The sequence below is a fragment of the Quercus robur genome, chromosome 2 (assembly GCF_932294415.1).
Source record: "Quercus robur chromosome 2, dhQueRobu3.1, whole genome shotgun sequence".
Classification (NCBI taxonomy): Eukaryota; Viridiplantae; Streptophyta; class Magnoliopsida; order Fagales; family Fagaceae; genus Quercus; species Quercus robur.
The window spans coordinates 92,536,455-92,557,236 of NC_065535.1; the positions used below are offsets into that span (position 1 = coordinate 92,536,455).

General features: G+C 33.8%; 2 protein-coding genes across 2 annotated transcripts; both read right to left on the reverse strand.

Moving 5' to 3' along the window:
* Window positions 1-1,110: 1,110 nt before the first annotated feature.
* On the reverse strand, window positions 1,111-5,114 carry LOC126707537 (berberine bridge enzyme-like 21). The gene is made up of 2 exons (XM_050407237.1): window positions 4,653-5,114; window positions 1,111-2,265 (listed from the first exon to the last, which is right to left on the reverse strand). Exons 1-2 carry the CDS (start codon window positions 5,112-5,114, stop codon window positions 1,111-1,113), a joined length of 1,617 nt encoding a protein of 538 aa, XP_050263194.1.
* A 5,044-nt stretch (window positions 5,115-10,158) lies between these two features.
* On the reverse strand, window positions 10,159-13,980 carry LOC126715855 (uncharacterized). Its single transcript, XM_050416673.1, has 8 exons — window positions 13,814-13,980; window positions 13,535-13,700; window positions 12,547-12,637; window positions 12,342-12,400; window positions 11,435-11,495; window positions 10,939-11,029; window positions 10,772-10,848; window positions 10,159-10,535 (listed from the first exon to the last, which is right to left on the reverse strand). The coding sequence occupies exons 1-8, from the start codon at window positions 13,839-13,841 to the stop codon at window positions 10,419-10,421; spliced, it is 690 nt and encodes a 229-aa protein (XP_050272630.1). The 5' UTR covers window positions 13,842-13,980; the 3' UTR covers window positions 10,159-10,418.
* Window positions 13,981-20,782: the final 6,802 nt, after the last annotated feature.

Consider the following 20,782-nt stretch of genomic DNA (forward strand, 5'->3'; position numbering starts at 1 on the left):
GTACGAAAAGGATTTGGAATAGGGGTGTGCATGGGTCGAGTTGGGTCGGGTTGAGGGGATTTTTTGACCCAACCCACCATGGTGGGTCAAAAAAAATTCAACCCAACCCAACCCATCACATAAGTCCAACCCAACCCAACCCAACCCACATGGGTCGGGTTGAACCCATGGGTTTGACAAATTTTTATTATTAAATTGAGTAAAAAAATATATATATATTAATATATTAAAAAAACTTAAAAATTAATATCAATGTAACTCCTTAAAGACAAACAACACTAATGACTAAACAACAATAGTAATTTATTAGGATTTGTATGAACTAAATGGTTTTTATATAGGATAGGAAGAACTGGCTATTTAAAAAAATTTATTAATTATATAATATATTATATAATATATATATATATATATATATTAAATTAGTATTAGTAGGAGGAATTGAGGAAATGCTGCTCTACAGTTGGTTTTTTAAAAAAAATTATTAAATATATATATATAAGTGCCCTATAATTGATTTAAAAAAATATCAAATATAAAATATATTTTAAATATATATTAAATATGGGTGGGTCGGGTTGGGTTTGACGGGTTTGTAATTTTATGACCCAAACCCAACCCGACCCGCCATAAAAAATTTTTGTAACCCAACTCAACGGGTCGGGTTTGGCGGGTCAATGGGTTTTCTGCACACCCCTAATTTGGAATATTACTTTCATACACAATTGCTTACATGAGTATTGGTGATGAGTTCTCTGTCATTAATCGCTCTAATGAAAGAACACCACATCACTTACCAATAGTAGAGTGCCAAACAACACTTGGGATGCCCAAATCAGCACTCTACCATGTGTTATAGAGTACTGGCTAATGAACTCATTAATTGACCACAGTTCTTCAAAATTTTCTTTTATATCATTTTTCTTCAATTTTATTCCATATTTTTTTGTATCTTATAAGAGATAATTTTACTAAATTTTTAGGAGCACCAAGAAATTGAAAACTCTTATTCAATAATGGAAATAAACCAAAAATTTAATTCTATAATGAAACAATCACAGGCCTCTGTTCAATTGAGACCATCACAACAATCTGTCTCTTTCCTAAGCCTTACTTAGGAAGAGTTGGAATGCTCTGTTCATACCTGAAGAAATTTTCTGGATCAACTGCAGTCTTTACCTTCACCAACCTATCAAAATTTCCATTGAAGTACTTGACCCCATAAACCTTCCCTTCTTCATAGGTACCATTGTGACTGATACCAATGTCAATGTCCCTATAATTCAAATAAGCACTCCTAGGATTCTTTGATACTAATGGGGTCATGTAACTAAATAGGCTCCTTATCTGAGTTAAATATTTCTTTTGTGCCTCAATTCCCTCTTCTTCCCAGGTTATTGAGTGCTGCACCTTAAACAAATTCCCAGCACGGTGTGGAAAAGGCGTGTCTGTTGCCGGGATTCTGCTCATTTTTCCGCCATACGGGTTGAAAACCAATCCAGGTTTTCCAATCTCAATAACTTTCTTCCACAGCAATTCCAACCCATCTTTCGGAATTGGGGCCTGCACATAGTCTGACTTCCTCTTCAAGAAATCCGCGGAATCAAGATTTCGATCAAGCAAGACATCAGGGGAGGTTCCATTGTCATAATGATTCCACCACAGAACAGAATCAATCCAACTCATTTCCTCAACATTTTCCTTCTTTAGGCCTAATTCAGGAAACTCTTTTCCTAACAATGTGACAACATCATCACCCTTACCTAAAAACAATGCCATAATTGTGGCTCTGATAGTCTTTTGACCCTTCATCACTTTGGAAGTCACGGGTTGTATAAGCATCCTCATGAAAAGGTTCTCATCAGTGTTTGGTGCAACATTCTGCCACTGATAAACAACATCAGTTGCATTCTCTTCCAAGGTCCTTTGAACTTGAAAAACTGTAACAATTTCTGGAACCGGAACCAAATTTATTTTGTATGCCAATATTACTCCAAAACTTGCCCCTCCTCCCCCTCTGATAGCCCAAAAAAGATCTTCTCCCATCGAAATCTTGTCAAGAATTCTACCATTTACGTCTACTATTTTTGCATCAACAACATTATCGACTGATAGTCCATATTTTCGCAACATGTTACCATATCCTCCACCACTGAAGTGCCCTCCAACTCCCAAAGTGAGACAAATCCCAGCAGGGAAGCCATGTACTTTGCTCTGCTCCCATATTCTATAATAAACTTCTCCGACAGTTGCACCGGCTTGTACCTGTTAAAATGAATGGTCGGGGGGGAAAATTGTAAATCTATAATCTATATAAGATGGCTTTTGAGACCTTATAATATTATAGATTATTATTCTATTACATTTTTAAATTGAAGTAAAATTATGTTCTACATTTAAACACCTCATTAAACCAACTAGTACTAATTAAGAAGGATGAACACTCCAAAACCCTCAATGTGGGGGGTTTTCCGAGTATCCTAGTATGTGGGGAAGGGGGAATCTATAATCTAATATATATATATATATATATATATATATATATATAAACCAAATATGTTTGACTTTTAGTTAACCTCATAATATTGTGCATAAACTTTTAAGATCTCACAATTTTACACGTCATTATTATAACTAGCATGTAATCCTATGTATATGCACGGATACATTTAAAAACAATCACAATTACTTCAAAATAAATTTGGTGTAAGAATTATAGCTTACACATGTTTTAAGTCATGAATTTCTAAAATATGTAATAATTTCTCATTTTATATATTTATATATATATGATTTAAAATTTAATTGGATCTAAACTGTTCGAGTTTTGTACCCAATAATTCACTTGCCACAAAAATTAAAAAATTAGGTGGGACACATGGCGTAAAATTGAACTCGAATTAAAATTCAATTTAGAATCTATTTGAATTTAGACTCTTTGATTTTTGCACCTAATATTTCACTTGACACACAAATTTAAAAATTAGATGAGATACGTGAGGCAAAGTTAAACTCCAATATAGAATTTAATTGGATTTTCTCTTATTAATATATATATATTCATATTTTCTAATTGATTTTAAATTCCATACTCTTTTTAAAGCCTCTATTAAAAATTTTCCCGTCATATTTTCTTTAAAATATTAAAATTTATAAGGATTTGGTGTAAACCTTTGGTTTACACCCTCTAATAAGAACATGCTATATTATTATATTACTAAAATATAAATACATCTGATCACACACGATAATATCTCCATAAATACAATATTTCAAGTATTAAGTAAAAGACTGATGCAATGTTATTAGGTGTGATATGATATATTGAGTTTTAAGTAAAAAGATGATGTGACAATCTCTTATTGGATTGTGTAAAATATGGGTTTTACACCCCATCCTTACCAAATTCAAACCCTTTCTTTAAATAAAAAATATATATAATTTCATATTTAGACTAATAAATTTTTCTATTAATAATTACCATAATTATCAAAATTCATATTTAGATAAAAAAATTATACAAACTATGTATCAAAATCCTTGCCTCATAGTTGTTGTACTTATACAAACTATGTATATATATATTCAATGAATTCACCTATCCTCAGTGGTAGAGCCAGAAATTTTTCTCAGGGGGGTCTATGCTAAATGTATCATTGTATTATGGTATCCTTAATTTTCTCAATATAAATGTGTATGACTTTATTCTTTTATATGTATATATATATATATATATATATGAGTGTGCGTGTGTGTCTTAAAGAGAGTTACTTTTATATTTTTATAAACCTATGCTTTAAACATTCCTAAAATTAATGATTTATAAATGACAAAAAGTCGATATTAAGAGGAAAATTAATGAGACAGCAATAAATGAAATAGTATTTATATATATTTTTTTAAATGAAGAGGACCATTGCCTAAAATTTTTTCGAATCTTTGAATTTTTGACATTAAAATAGAGGTGGAGGGGCATTTTTTGGAAAAATGAGGGGAGCCTCCCCTCCCTCCTCCCCCAACACCCCCCACCCCCCCCCCCCCCCCCCTCCCTCCGCCCTTGCTTGTGATGAATGGTATACTATGTGTACTACACCCTCCTCTCATGTAAGAGTTTTACATCATCTAATAAAAAATTGTCACACCAGCATTATATTTAAAATTCACTACATCCTACCATACTTAATAACATCTCAATAAACTCTCAATTCGATTAGATTTATATATGAATTGGTATTACCCCCATTCGGATGTGATTATGCTTATTCTTAAATTTGTGATAAGATGATATGGTATGTTAAGATCAGAGGGGTAAAACATGAGTTTTACACCACATCCTTATAGAATTTAATCTCCTCATATAAAATATCAATCTCATGAAACTCACATATTGGGTCTACATTTATGTGAGAAAAGAAAAGGATTTAATTATAAACCTGGTGCACTAAATAATTTCACTTCGAGCTAAACTAAAATCAGTGACTACCCTTCCCTCCCCTCTACTCGGCTACTCCCCTCTCTCTCTCTCTCTCCATCCAAAAATACTGTTCGTGTTCCTAGATTTTAATCACAGTCAATCTTGAATTAGACTAAAATCAATGACCATGTTCTTGATATACAACATATGCTACAAATGTGAGATATGCTAACATTACCCAAGCAGTTTTTTCCGCAATATCAACTGTGATGGACCGAAGATTGAACAGGTCAAGGATGATAAATGGGACATCAGATACATAAGAGAGACCCTCGTAGTCATGGCCACCACTGCGGATTCTAAGCTGAATGCCATTTTGCTTGGCGCAAATAACTGTGGCTTGGACATGGGATTCGTTTGTTGGAGTCACGATCATGACTGGTTTTGGTGTGTAAGAGGCATTGAACCTGGCATTTCGAATGTAGGCTCGTAGAACAGGTGTGTAGGCAGTGTTGTTTAGAGCATAGACTATTTTGGAGACTGTGTCTGGTTGCTTTGTTTGGTTTGTTAAGCATTGGACAAAGGTGTCAAAATCTGAATCTGAGGTTGCCCATGAGGCAGAGACATGAAGAAGAACGAGGCAAAGAAGAGGAAGCATTGGAGGCACAGAAAGATGTGGCAATGGGCTTGACTTTCCCATTTGTGATTGTTTATCTGTTTTTGGTTTGAAAATTGAGTATTTATGCTGCTATATATGTAGGAATTATGTCTCAAAAAATAAAAAATAAAAAAGAGTTGGTATGGGTTTTTAAAAAAATGCTTGAAAAACTAGGTTACTTTTGGTACATTCTGTTTGTTTTGATATTAACATTTTTTAGAAAATTATTTCATTTTTTTATATTTGGTAACAACCTTAAAATGAGTTGTAAATTTATTTTTTTACTTCCCTTATTTAGCTTAACATGGGATAAAATTGTTTTCCAGAAAATTATAATGAAAAACAACTTTGTAATGGATTAAATAAGGAAAGTTAATAGATAGTTTTCATTTGAACAATTTATTTTTCCAATACTACTAAACACTTGAAAATGTGAAAAATTATCTTCATATAATCCTTATCATTGGAAATAAAAGGTAATGTAATGGAGTAACTATTTCTATTAATATATTTTGTTGTGAAATGGGAATAAAACCACATCTGTATTTTCAAAAACATACTAATTTTATAATATAATTATTATGCATGTAGAGATTGTTTGTATTTTTGCAAATATAATAATTTCTAAATTTATTACATGTATAAAGGAAGAGTTGGATTAGTTACATCTGATATAACTCTAAGCAATATTACACTACTTTATAAATTTTTATTGGATTAATATTTCAAAAATATTATAGTTGGATTACATATTCTCTATGTTTGTAACACACATATCAAGTTTAATGCCAATTGGATGCAATTTATTCTTCAATCTAGAAACTCATCTTTTATGCTCAATTTTAAATACAAAAACTTGAAATTTAAACATTTGATCGATAACATAATTATTTATGTTAGATCATCTTGAAGTTTTGCAAACATGTAGAGTATGAAAAGGAAATTCCTCAACATATGTAATAACTTTAGAAATTATTATATTTCCAAAAATATAAACTATCTCTATATGTATAATAATTACAAAATTAATATGTTTCAAAAATATATATGGATATGTAGTTTTAGAGGTGCATTTCTCTTTAAAGAGTAGTTATTCATAATAAATAACTATTCCATACAACAAAAAGAGTAAGAAAAATGATATGTCTACAACTTTTTTACAATATTTTTACAACAAATCCTAATTGGCAGGTTGTTACTGGTTATTATTGTTAGGGTAAAAAAGTAATCTTAATGTTAGTTTCAAATTTGAACCAATAACAACTAACCACCTATGATTTGTTATAAAAATAATGTAAAAATATTGTAGACATAGCATCTCTCAAAGAGTAATAGTAAGAACACAACAAAATGTTACAACAATTTTACAATATTTCCTTTTTTTTTAAGAAAAAATTTACAATATTTCTAAATTAGCATGCCATCTCACACATGGCCCCACCATAATCTTCAATTTAAAATTTTGATATATTAATTTGAGAATGTTGTGAATTTTTGTTATGTCCATAGCATAGCATTGCAGTATTACTCTCATAAAAAATCAACCAAACCACCAAATAGCTATTCCACATTAAAAATAAAATAAAATAAAAAGCTATTCCACATAAATAAGTATTTAATAACAGGATTTATTACAAATGTACCAAACATACCTTAGATTTTCTTCCCTTTTGAAACCTACCTAACTCGGCACCGGAAAGTTCAATGGAAAATATTGGGAGGAAAAAAAAAAATTTTAAAAAAATAAAGAATGAAAGAAAGAAAAGGGATAGAAAAACGAGTTAGGTAGGACAGGTTGGAGTCTGAAGAACCAACTGATTGTAAATTTGTAATGTTAAGGATCCGATTAAAATGGCAGAATTAGGAGAATTAGGGTCAACCGTGACCTTCAAATGTCAACATGCCACGTGAGTGATTTTGGGGAGCAGTACAATATACTAACCGTGGGCCAAAGAATTCACAACTAATTAGGGAGCTAAGTTTTTGAGTCAAATGTGCAGAGATGTAACTTAACAATATTTAATTAAGGAGCTAATTTTTTTAGGAGAATTAAAGAGCTTATTAAGGTGGATCTCTTTCTTAATCAACCAAACTTTATATTAAATAAAATAAATGAACACACAAGACAATATTTTATTTTCAAAGATTATATTGTACAAAAAAAAAAAATTGAAGAAATTCAAATTTGAAAACAAATCAAATTAAATTAAAAATTAAACCAAATCAAGCCAAATTAAGAAAGTCACAAATTCAATTAAATTCCTTATTTATGAAAGATTATTTATTTATGAGAATCAAATCAAATCATATAGGGAGAGTCACCAATTTCCCTGTTTATGAAAGATTATCTAATTAAAAGAATCTAATCAAGCTTTAATGAGATAACCTCTATTAGGCACAGATATAGACAGAATGACCCTTTCGAAAACATATATAAACTTGGACTAAAATAAAAAATCTAAGACTTAAGGGGCTAAAATATAAACAATCCAAAACTTTATGGATCAAAAATTATAATTCAAACTAGAGAGAGAGAGAGAGAGAGAGAGAGTATTACACCACTCAACTTTTTTACACAAATTTTAACAAATCTCCTATTGAATTAAAATTACAAAATAATTAAAGATTAATAACCTTCTCAAATAAAAAATGTTTAAATTTCAAAAAAAAAAATTGTATAATAATTTTAAGTTCATATATTAAATAATAAATAATATCCAATTAACAAAAATTCGGTATTTGTGTTAAAAGCTCGTGAAATCCAAGAATTGAATTTTTAAAATATTAATTCACTAAAAAGTATGTTACACATGGGTTCCATTTAGCTCAACTAGTAAAATCTCTAATGATCAAATAAAATATTTGGGATTCAATCCCCGCCTACGCCAAATACTAATTTGTATCCTGCTCTAATAATAAAAAGCATCATCAAGAGTAGACGCAATAAGTTAAAACTCTCTCAAAAAAAATTATTTTACGCCATGCGCGACGTTACTTCATTCTAACCCATATACCTAGGGCTGTCCACGGGTCGGTCCGGGTCGGGTTTGTGCCCAACTCGGAACCGACCCGACGTAATCGGGTTTTGGAAAAACTCACCCGTCGCCGACCGCCGGAGTAAACGGGTCGGGCGGATCAGACTTCAACGGGTGCGCGGATGGGTCGGTCGGAGTCAAAGATCTGAGAAAACAGCAAAAAAACGACGAGGAAACTGTGAGGAAAGTTCAGAAAAACCCAGATTCAGCGAAAATCTCATCGGAATCTATGAGATTTCGCCAAATCCGGCGGTAATCTCACCGGATTCGATGAGATTTCGCTAGATTCGCTCAAAATTTCGTCAGATCTACGTGAAATAGCGCCTGAATCCGGGTTTTTTGGCCGAGATCTGGGTTTTTTATCGCCGGAATCTAGGTTTTTCGCCGGATTATGGGTTTTTGCCGGTCGGTTCGGGTTTTTGGGGAGAGAAACCGAAACCGACACGCTAGAGTCAGTTTTTGGTGGAGAAAATCTGCCACCGACCGCCAGAGTAGCTCGGGTCGGTCGGTTCTCCAGGTGGGTCGGGTCACCGGATATGTTTGGACAGCCCTACATATACCTATACTGTAAAATACTTAACTTTAGTGACACTTTAAATAAAGAGCTCCTTTATCTTTTTTCTCAAAACAAAAATAAATAAAAACAAAAACTAAAGAGCTCATTTACACTGAAAATATTCATTATTATTATATTGTCATTTCTTACATCTAAGAGCTCTTTATCAATTTAGTTACCCAACTATTCTCAAGAAAGAAATAGGCGAAACTACACTATTGGTCCTTGAAGTTTACCCTGTGTGCGCAATTGGTCCCTTAAGTTTGAAGCGAGCACAATTAATCCCTTAAGTTTTAAAACTGAGTTGTATTGGTCCCTTTACTAATTGTTGTTAACGGTGTTACTTATGTGGCTAACAGAACAATGACTTGGCATTTTTTTTAATGACGTGGCATGTTTTTAATTAAAAAATTAAAAAAAATAGTTCTTAGATGAAATTGAAAAATCATATTGGCTGGATTAAAAAAAAATCTGATATTTGTTTAACAAAAACAGAGTCTCAAAGACTCTTTGATATCCAAATCAACAATGGAATCTATCAGCTATCGTTACCGGCGGTCACTGTCGAGCAACCGATTTCTCACTGTGTTCTCTTTCTCTCCATCGTTGTCCGTCGACGTAGGCAGTGGAGATGAGCTCAACGAAGCTAAAGTGTTTTGGACCAATGACTTCACGGACGACGATCACTACGATCACGATCAGCTAACAAGTTACAGAAATCAACGAGCTTGGGAATCCTCGTGGCGTTGCAGGAAATCGATAACCGGTCTCGGAATTTCCGAGACGAACCAGTTCTGTGTCGAAAGCCATCAATCTCCGCGATTCTGGCGATCCCAAGGCCGCTGGAGAGAGAGCTCTCTTAGGCTCTAAACTGCAACAGGAAGTTCCAGAACGAGCAGAACGAGAACCTGTAGCTTCACCGGCAATCGACTCCGATGAAGGTTCTGGTGCTGTTGAAGGTGATGGCAGCGAAGAATCCGAACGGGATGATTGCCGATGACGTGGCGGCGGACGATTTGGACGAGGATGAGATGTTGCCGCCGCATGAGATTGTGACGCGAGGACGATTTGGACAAGGACGAGATGTTGCCGCCACACGAGAAGTTACAAATTAAACAAAATCTGATATTAAAAACAAATCATGTTTTTAATTAATTTAATGTAGTGGCATGTTTTTAATTAAAAAAAAAAAAGTTAAGTCTTTGTTCTGTTAGCCATGTAAGTAACACTGTTAACAGTAGTTAGTAAAATGACCAATACAATTCAGTTTTAAACTTGGGGGACCAAATGCACATACAGGATAAACTTCAAGGACCAATAGTGTAGTTTCGTCAAAGAAATATAAAAAAAGTAGTTAACCAACACTAGTAAAAGCTCTAAAGCACTTTAATACTGTAGTTTGTCAATCACTAAAACTTTTCAGTTAAAACTCTTTATCACAAAATATCTCCAAGTAAAACTCTACTTGCTAAAACTAACCATACAGACCACATAATTAAGGAAAAAGATAAAAATTTCTTTGTACTGGTGCAAAAATATATTGACCAGATGCTGAAAGCACCGCAAAATCACAAACCGTTTCATCTAGCAATACAAATAAACACTATAATTCTACCTCAATTAGAAGACTAACAGACCATCTTCTCAACAAACAAAAAAAAAAACTAACAGACCAGAATTGTGTGCGCATTCAACATACAAATCATTTCTCCATTATATAATCTGCAAAATCTATAATGAAGTTTAAATTAGAGTTTATGCAGATTCAACATCAGAATCCTCTGGCCTCTCAACATATAGCTCAAATTCCTCAGGACTCCATCTGCAAATCAAGTGAAGCCGGAAGGTAGCCATCTGGGTTCCCAACAAACGCTGCAAACAAGAGAAAGGATATCACATTATCAGTTTCATCAACAACCAAAAAACAAAAAACAATTTAAATATGAATAAATAGAATCAATCCATATTAATATTTATTATTGGTAACTCACACATGCACCAATAGGTCTTGAACCCAAGACCTTTTCCTCCACCCTGTTCCTTGTGGAGAAAATGATATTGAGCCAGAGATCATTTACTTTCTAATCAAGCAAAAAAAAAAAACTAACCAGTATACGAGCTGACTCAGGGGACAAAGGCTTTCCCTCTTCACAAACAACAAAGTCAGAAAGAAGCTCCACAACACCTGCACACCATAAATAAAATAAATGATGTAAGCCTAAATAAATGACACATGCATATAAGGGACAGAAAGCAGCAGAGAGCAATTATGAACCTTTGTTCAACCGAACAGGCATCCCTTGCTTCCGTAGAAAGGGCTCCATCTCATGTGTAAATTGCTCCAAAGGACCTTCCTTGAGCTCCACCTGAAAAATCCAAAGTAAATTTCAATTTATGATGAACAATATATGAGATATATCAATATCATAAGTCGTAAATGATAGGTAACATATGGCTTTTGCCAGCATTTAGGCTTAAAACAAACCAAAATGCATAACTTCCAAACATAAGATTGAAACATTTTTTTTGTTGGTAAGTTACAAACGATCCCAGTGGGTCTCAAACCCACGACCTCACCCCCCATCCTATTATTACGGGAGGAGGAAGCACCAGTGGTAGCTCATTGTAGCATTTTTGTGAACATAGAACTATAGCATTAGGCCTGCAGAGAACAACTGAATGCAAAAATTACATGCTGACGAGAACAAATTCTAGATCTTTACGTCACAACAAAACATGGCAAATGGATAATAGAAAAAGTTACTACAAACCTTTTCTGTTGCAGTACTTCCTGTCCTTGCAAAGTCATATTCCTCATATTCATTAAATAACCTACAAAAAGATATTGAAAGAAGCATAAAGATAGAATTAGGAAGAGAAAATGGAACACTTGGGCAGGCTAATACTCATTTGGCTGAGAAATATTGTGCAATACAAGGCATGGCTACATTTAAGATAGTATCAGTACAAAGGAAAATACGAGAAGTTTAATCATTTGGACGCAACTTCAAAATGCAAGTACAATAAATAATTTGACATGTACATTTTCTTAAGAGGAGGGGGGGGGGGGGGATGATAGGACTAAAGATCTACATCAGCAACTCTAAGCATTCACCCTTACAATTCTCCAAAGGCAATAAACCCTTGATATGAAACAGGCTTATGGTCTTTTATATATATATATATATATATAAATATATATATACATTCACCATTTCTTTTTCAAAAAACTATCAGGTACTAGTATAACCTGCCTCTTTTCCAACAAACTATGGATCAACATGAAGGACTCTCAAAATCTAATTTTCCCTTCTTTCTCCTTGCATGTGCATGTGTTGTGTGTGAGTGAAAAAGAGGGAGGTTACATTTTATAGATTCCATATGTCTAATTCAAACACTCCTTTCTAAAAAGATCCATTTCATCATATCCACTTTTTAATAACTCCAAATGTTTGACCATATTTCTTTATATTTTTCATCAAACTTAAAACAGTCCATCTAAAGCTCTTTTCAGTTCTGGTGAAGGGACGAGAGAAAAGAATAGAAACAGAAATTTTGAGTTTTACGGTGAAAATTCTAACACACGGCTCCAAACCCCAATTCTCTGTCCTTTTATCATCTTTCCTTAGCAAACAATGGGAGCTTATGGTTCAGAACATTAAATCCTCTGAAGCTTACCTTTCAACATCTTCTTTTGGCATATTGGTAAAACATAGCCCAGTATTTCCATGCAGAAGCTAAGACAAAAATTAAACAAAGGAAGCATAAGACAAAATATAAATATAAGATTTTTTTGATAAATAAAACAATGTTACACAATATATCAATATAAGATAAAAAGAGCATTATGAGTTATTGACCTCATAAATGAGAGAACACTTACCTTCGAAACTTTATATATGTTAGGTCTAATCTCATCAGCAGCAGATCGACCTAGAGCAACCTGCATGACTTTGTTCGAACCCAAGAAAAATCTGACAAAATAACACCAAAGCACTCGTCATGGTATGTTCTTATTTTCTGTAGCAACCATAGGTCAAAAACCAAATAGAACACAATCATGTACTCCTAACTTAAGAACATCTCCTAACCAGGTTGTACTAAAGTTCCTTAAAACTGAATCACATCATGTTTACTATTTCAATTTAGCACCCAGGTTGATACTCAATAAACATAGAAACCAAAACACATTTTGGAATTTGCCAATGAACCTGGTTCAAATGACAATTCTTCCTATCGTGCCAGTTTAGAATGACCACATGCATCTGGGGTGAGTGTGTAACTTACACAATCAAGTGCATTCAACCAATATCAAAAGCTCAATCAAGTACTTCCACACAATTGAACTGGAAAAAGTGTCACTCAGCATTCCGAACGCACAAATATTGAACCACACCATACACCCTTTTATCAAAATTTCTATTGAATTAAGAGTTTTGACAAATCAACTGTTGGATTATATTATCTACTTATTATACCCTTCCATACTTTCAAAATATCGACCAATTGCTATCTCGTCATAAAACATTTAAATTTCAAGTTTAAAAAAAAAAAAAATTAATTATGCACAAAACATCAGTTTGTGCATTAGATAGTAAATAACATCCGATTAACATAGAATTTAGCGGAAATGTAAATTGATCCTAACCCATATATGTAAACCAAATTCAGGAAAATAATTTATCCTTTTTTCCTTCAAATCTAAACAAATGGCACCTCTTGTAAGACCAAAATGGATGGATTAGGTAATGGGTTCAAAACAAACTTACCAATCAAAATAAAAACAAAAACAGAAAAGTAAATGCAAGCAGAGCCTTTGTACAAACAATCCAAAGTTAAACATCCCCCCCCCCAACACAATGAATTATTACCTGCTTGAAGACTTAAGGCGCTCTCTAAACTCCTTGAACTTGAGGTTCCTCATGTTTTCGAACGAAAACACGTAAGCCCAGCTGTAAGTCTCTGCAGCATCTCTTATTGCATTCACTATCGCTTCTTTGTGTCCCCTACCCTTCTTCCTCGTCTTCGAAAGAGTCACTAAGTTTTTTGTATTGAAAAGAGTTAATTTTGTTGAAAACAGAGAGAAAAACAAAGAGCAGTATGAATGAAAAGACAGAGCAGAAAGAGAGAGATAGAGAGAGAGAACCAACCTGGTCTATCACGCTTCGACTTCGGCATTTCTGTGTGGCGGTGGCGGCGGCTACTTGTCTCTCGAGCTTTTCTCTGGTTTTCAACTGCTAAAACCCTTTGTTTTTTGTTTGTTCGAGGCTTTCTGTTTCTCACTTTTTTCTACTGCTTATGTCGCTAGGGTTTGTTTTGTTGGTTATAATTGTAAGAATCGGAGCGGGGCATCCGGGTTATAAATGACCCGGTTTAAATTTGGGGAGACAATTCTCTTCACTTTTTTTTTTTTATTTAATTAACGAATAAAAATTTCTTTCTTTCTTTAATTCTATATTTGAGGAAGTAGATTTGAATAATGAATATCTCCTTTTTAAATTCGATAGTTGGGAGAAAGAGATTTGAACCATGGAGAAGCATTCAGGTTATAAATAACCCTCATTAGATTTGGGGAGACAATTCTCTTCAGGTTTTTTTTTTTTTTTTTTTGGACATAAATGCACTTTTAGTCCTTACATTTTGAATTTTTTCCATTTTAGTCCCTATATTTTCATTTCACCACTTTTAGTCCCTAAATCAATTAACGCATTCCATTTTGGTCTTTACCGTTACTCACTTAACAAAAATTGCTGATGTGGCAAACGGAGTACACTGCTAGCACATTAAATGCTGACGTGACCAATAAAATAACATTAAAAAATGCCACGTCAGCATCAGATAATAATTAAAAAAGACACATAAGCCTCCACATCAACTTTTGATTTTGAAAATTAATTTATCTATTTTAACAAAATAAAAAATGAAAAAAAAACAAAATTAAAATCTAAAATACATGAATTTAGATCTGCCATCCTCTTCATCAAAAAGACAGAAGAGCAAAAATCCAAAAAAAAAAAAATCATACAAACCCAGAAAATCAAACATAAGAACACAAGAAAATCAAACCCAAAAAAATCATAAATGAATATTATACAAACAAAATCAATCCATTTATGTATATATACATAAACCAAATTATCCAAAACAAAATCAATCCACATATACCAACACAAACCCAACTCAACCATACCAACACAAAGCGAAATTAAAATTAAAATAAGAACACAAACTCAGATTTTCTAGGATTTTCTTACCCTTTCTTGTCAACCAAACACAAACACAAACTTATCTCCAACAAGAACACCAAAACATCTCAAACCTAGCAATCAACAATCAACAAACCCACCCCATGACCAACTCTTACAACAAACCCACCCTTTGACCCACCACTGGACCCAACCGACCACTGCTTCACAACCATCGACCACCGCCATCGATTTTTGTTTCACAACTACCACCACACCAATCTTAGCCTCTCTCTAAACCCAGATCAAAACTATGGAAGGTTGTGGAAAAGGGAGGGAACAAGGAGGGGCGAGCAGAAAGGGGAATCGAGGAGGGGGAGACACCGGTCTGAGACAGAGAGGCCCACCGAGAGAGAAAGACATTGATCTGAGCCAAAAAGAGAGAGCAAAGCATCGATCTGAGCGAGGAGCTTGAGGCATTTCGGTTTGGGTTGGAGCAAAGTCAAGAGATAAAGAGAATGGGTCAGTCAGAGAAAGGAAAAAAAGCACCACAACCAGTTGTGGTGGTGGTAGTGACGATGAGCAAGGAGGTAGAGCTCGAAACTTTTGGCCATGAACGTGCGTAAATTGTAAGGGTCATATTTGCAAATTGGCATATCTTGAGACGAAACGCATTTCATATGTAATTGAGTTTTAATCTCTAGTATGTTCAAGAAGACCGTGAAGATTGTTATCAAATGGTATGATTGAAGATACAAGAATGCTCAAGAAAAACTGTATATGCTAGTCTCCCTCGATAGCTATCGATCTATCAAGATTTAATAAACCTCAATACCTAGCTCGACACCTCTCAATCTACTAAGCTTGGGAAAAACTTAATGTTAAGTTATGTTTTTGGCCCATGGTGACTTGGTTTTTTTGGAATCTGTGCACTAGGGTTCTATAGCACATAAAAGATTTATAGCCGTCATCATAGATATAAAGAGACACGTATAACATGAGTTGCTACTTGTGTGCTTAGGATGTTGTGTCAAGCTACTCCCAGTTCATCCAAGCGTGGATTGAAGAACTCTACAAAGCTACAGCAATAAAAAAAATGTTGCTGTGGAGTTAATCACAGACAAGGAGATTCGTGCAAAGGAGAAGCTTTCTACAAAATCAAGTCCAATTGGGGAATAGAGTTGAACTGGTATAGCTCAGTAAGGCATACTGTAGGTAGATACTTTATGATAAACATGTAAGGCAAGATTCTTTATACTTGTAGCCGTTTTGAATAATGAATATCTCTTTTTTTAATTCGATAGTTGGGAGAAAGAGATTTGAACCATGGAGAAGCATTCAGGTTATAAATAACCCTCATTAGATTTGGGGAGATAATTCTTTTCATTTTTTTTTTTTGACATAAATGCACTTTTAGTCCTTACATTTTGCATCTTTTCTATTTTAGTCCCTATATTTTCATTTCACCACTTTTAGTCCATAAATCAATTAACGCGTTTCATTTTAGTCTTTACCGTTACTCACTTAACAGAAATTGCTAATGTGGCAAACGGAGTACACTGCTAGCACATTAAATGCTGACGTGACCAATAAAATAACATTAAAAAATGCCACATAAGCCTCCACATCAACTTTTGATTTTGAAAATTAATTTATCTATTTTAACAAAATAAAAAAAAATGAAAAAAAAAATAGAACCTAAAATACATGAATTTAGATTTGCCATCCTCTTCATCAAAAAGACAGAAGAGCACAAATCCAAAAAAAAAAAAAAATCATACAAACCCAGAAAATCAAACATAAGAACACAAGAAAATCAAACCCAGAAAAATCATAAATAAATATTGTACAAACAAAATCAATCCATTTATGTATATATACATAAACCAAATTATCCAAAACAAAATCAATCCACATATACCAACACAAACCCAACTCAACCATACCAACGCAAAGCGAAATTAAAATTAAAATAAGAACACAAACCCAGATTAAACATAAGAACACAAACTCAGATTTTCTAGGATTTTCTTACCCATTATTGTCAACCAAACACAAACACAAACTTATCTCCAACAAGAACACCAAAACATCTCAAACCTAGCAATCAACAATCAACAAACCCACCCCACGACCCACTCCAACAACAAACCCACCCTTTGACCCACCACCGGACCCAACCGACCACTGCTTCATAACCATCGACCACCGCCACCGATTTTTGTTTCACAACTACCACCACACCAATCTTAGCCTCTCTCTAAACCCAGATCAAAACTATGGAAGGTTGTGGAAAAGGGAGGAAACAAGGAGGGGCGAGCAGAAAGGGGAATCGAGGAGGGGGAGACACCGGTCTGAGACAGAGAGACCCACCGAGAGAGAAAGACATCGATCTGAGCCACAGAGAGAAAGCAAAGCATTGATCTAAGCGAGGAGCTTGAGGCATTTCGGTTTGGGTTTGAGCAAAGTCAAGAGATAAAGAGAATGGGTCAGTCAGAGAAAGGAAAAAAAGCACCACAACCAGTTGTGGTGGTGGCAGTGGCGATGAGCAAGGAGGTAGAGCTCAAAACTTTTGGCCATGAACGTGCCTTGGAAAAGAGAGATCTCCGTTTTTTGGAAGAGAGAGGGGAAGTTTTGAGTTTTGGAAAGGAGAGGAAGCTTGGAGAATGTTTTAGAAGGGTTGGGGGAACCGGTTTTTGATAAAGAAGTTTTGGGCTGAAGTTTTTTCTGGGTTTGTGTTCATGTGATTGAATATTTTGGTTTTGGGTTCTTTCTTGTTCATGTTTAAGATGAGACCAGATCCATGTGTATTTTAGGTTCTAATTTTGTTTTTTTTTTCATTTTGTTAAAATAGATAAATTAATTTTCAAAATCAAAAGTTGATGTGGATACTTATGTGTCTTTTTAAATTATTATTTTATGCTGACGTGGCATTTTTTAATATTATTTTATTGGCCACGTCAGCATTTAATGTGCTAACAATACATTCCGTTTGCCACATCAGCAATTTATGTTAAGTGAGTAACGGTAAGGACAAAAATGGAACACGTTAATTGATTTAGGGACTAAAAGTGGTGAAATGAAAATGTAGGGACCAAAATGGAAAATATGCAAAATGTAGGGACTAAAAGTGCATTTACGCCTTTTTTTTTTAATTCGATACTTGGGCGAGGAAAATATGAACCATGGATGTCACATTTAAAAACAGAGAAAAAAAAAAAAAAAGAAGAAGAAGAAAGTTACCGACCAGTTAAGAATTAGATATACAAGGCACTTAGCAAAAAAGACAATCATCTTCTAAACATTAATTTAGAGTATTTTAATTTTAACTAATACTAAAGTTTATTCACAACTTGTTGAGGTATTCGATCGCCAGCGGTACAATATAATTTTTAAATGAGTAAATTGTAAGGGTCATATTTGCAAATTGGCATATCTTGAGACGAAACGCATTTCATATGTAATTGAGTTTTAATCTCTAGTATGTTCAAGAAGACCGTGAAGATTGTTATCAAGTGGTATGATTGAAGATACAAGAATGCTCAAGAAAAACTGTATATGCTAGTCTCCCTCAATAGCTATCGATCTATCAAGATTTAATAAACCTCAATACCTAGCTCGACACCTCTCAATCTATTAAGCTTGGGAAAAACTGAATGTTAAGTTATGTTTTTGGCCCATGATGACTTGGTTTTTTTGGAATTCGTGCACTAGGGTTCTATAGCACATAAAAGATTTATAGCCGTTATCATAGATATAAAGAGACACGTATAACATGAGTTGCTACTTGTGTGCTTAGGATGTTGTGTCAAGCTACTCCCAGTTCATCCAAGCGTGGATTGCAGAACTCTACAAAGCTACAGCAATAAAAAAAATGTAGTTGTGGAGTTAATCACAGACAAGGAGATTCGTGCAAAGGAGAAGCTTTCTACAAGATCAAGTCCAATTGGGGAATAGAGTTGAAACTGGTATAGCTCAGTAAGGCATACTGTAGGTAGATACTTTATGATAAACATGTAAAGCAAGATTCTTTATACTTGTAGCCGTTTTTTATTGTTAGTGAATTCTTTGGGAGTGGTGACTTGAAATTCACCTGGTGGTGTTTTGCCTGCAAGAGTTTTCCACATTGTAATCAAATCGTCATGTCAAACTTATTTTTTGCTACACTCTATTTAGTTTGGTATTTTGATTGTGCCTTAATTTGATTTGCATGTAACATCGACTAATTAATCAACTTGGGTAATTAGATTATTTATATTGGTTTTATTTTATATTAATCACAATTGCACAACTCAATAATAATAAAACTTATTGTGCAATTCTCTACAAAAGTAATTTATTGGGTAATAATACTTATTCAAAGTTGTATTCTGTTTTGTTTTAGCAATGATTTATTATAGAAAATGAGCCATTTTCTAAAAAACATTTTCAATAAAAACAATCTCATTTTCCTATACTTGATAGCAACCTTAAATGAGTTAAAAAAACAATCTTTTAACTTCCCTTATTTAGCTTGATGTGATATGGAGTTGTTTTCTGCTTGATAGCAAACTTATTTTCTACTGTACTCTATTTAGTTTGGTGTTTTGATTGTGCCTTAATCTGATTTGCATGTAATATCAACTAATTAATCAACTTGGGTAATTAGATTATTTTTATTATTTTTATTTTATATTAATCACAATTGCACAACTCAATAATAATAATACTTATTGTGCAATTCTCTAAAAAAAAAGGTAATTTATTGGGTAATTATACTTGTAGGGACACAGTTCACTGCCCAAGCCCAAATAGTATGGAGTCTTGGCCCAGTACAATAAATTTGTAGAGAGTGGGTCAAAGAACTAGGTCCTAATAAATTGGACAACGGCTAATATGGATTTAAAAGATGATAAAATAAGAACAAGAATTGCTAGCCTGAATGGATTTATTGTCCAAGGAGGTCAATGTTTATATAAATCAGTTAAACAGATTACAAATACAATTTGGACTGCTACAATGTTCTTTCTTGATTTTTCCGATCCCCCTTCTTTGGGATCTCCTTCCTAATTTATACTAAGTATCCTTCCTAACATGTGCCCTACACATGTACAACAAGTTGCTTGTGCTAATACTTGTCTCATCAACCTCATGCAGAAGTCTTTGGGGGTGGTTGTAAGGCTGAAAAAGTACTGTTCAGAGATCACTTCCTCACTAATGCGGCCAGAGAGTTAGATGTGGAGCATTCAATGCAGTGGTACCAACTTTTCCTTGGATAGTTTTTAGTTCCCTTCCCTCTCATATGTTCATGACGCACATCCCTGTCACTGGAGCTTCCTGGAAGGTCACCTTGATCATTGGGACACCCATTTGAGCTGTAATTATCATATCTAAGGAGAAATTCCTCTTCGGACCATTTTCCATTCACCCCTTATTCATGAGACTCTACACTGAAAACCCCCATAACTATCTATTCCTCCTTGGACAATCCATGTTCTCGGTCAAGGCCCAAGGCCCAGTAGATGATTTGGGCCCTTAACCCTACAATACTTATTCAAAGTTGAACTCTGTTTTGTTTTAGCAATGATGTATTATAGAAAACTAGTTTGTAACCCCATGCATATGCATGAATATATTCAAAAGATACACATTAAGTTGCACAGTAGAATAATCTTACATATATGATTTAAATATTATTGATAGTCATTCTTATATTTTTTTTTTTAACTTTTTAAAAAGTTTGGTAAGAATGTTATTAGGTAGAAAATGTAAATTGTAAATTTTTAAATATTTTCATGTTCATTAATTCTAGACTCTTTAGTTTTTGTAAACAATAACTCACTTGAATGGATATTTATGATATGGTCCCACATTTGATTCCAAAATTAAGAAATAAAAATCTCTCTAAAAATAAATAATTTAGGACACATGGCGCAAAATTGGACTTTAATTGTA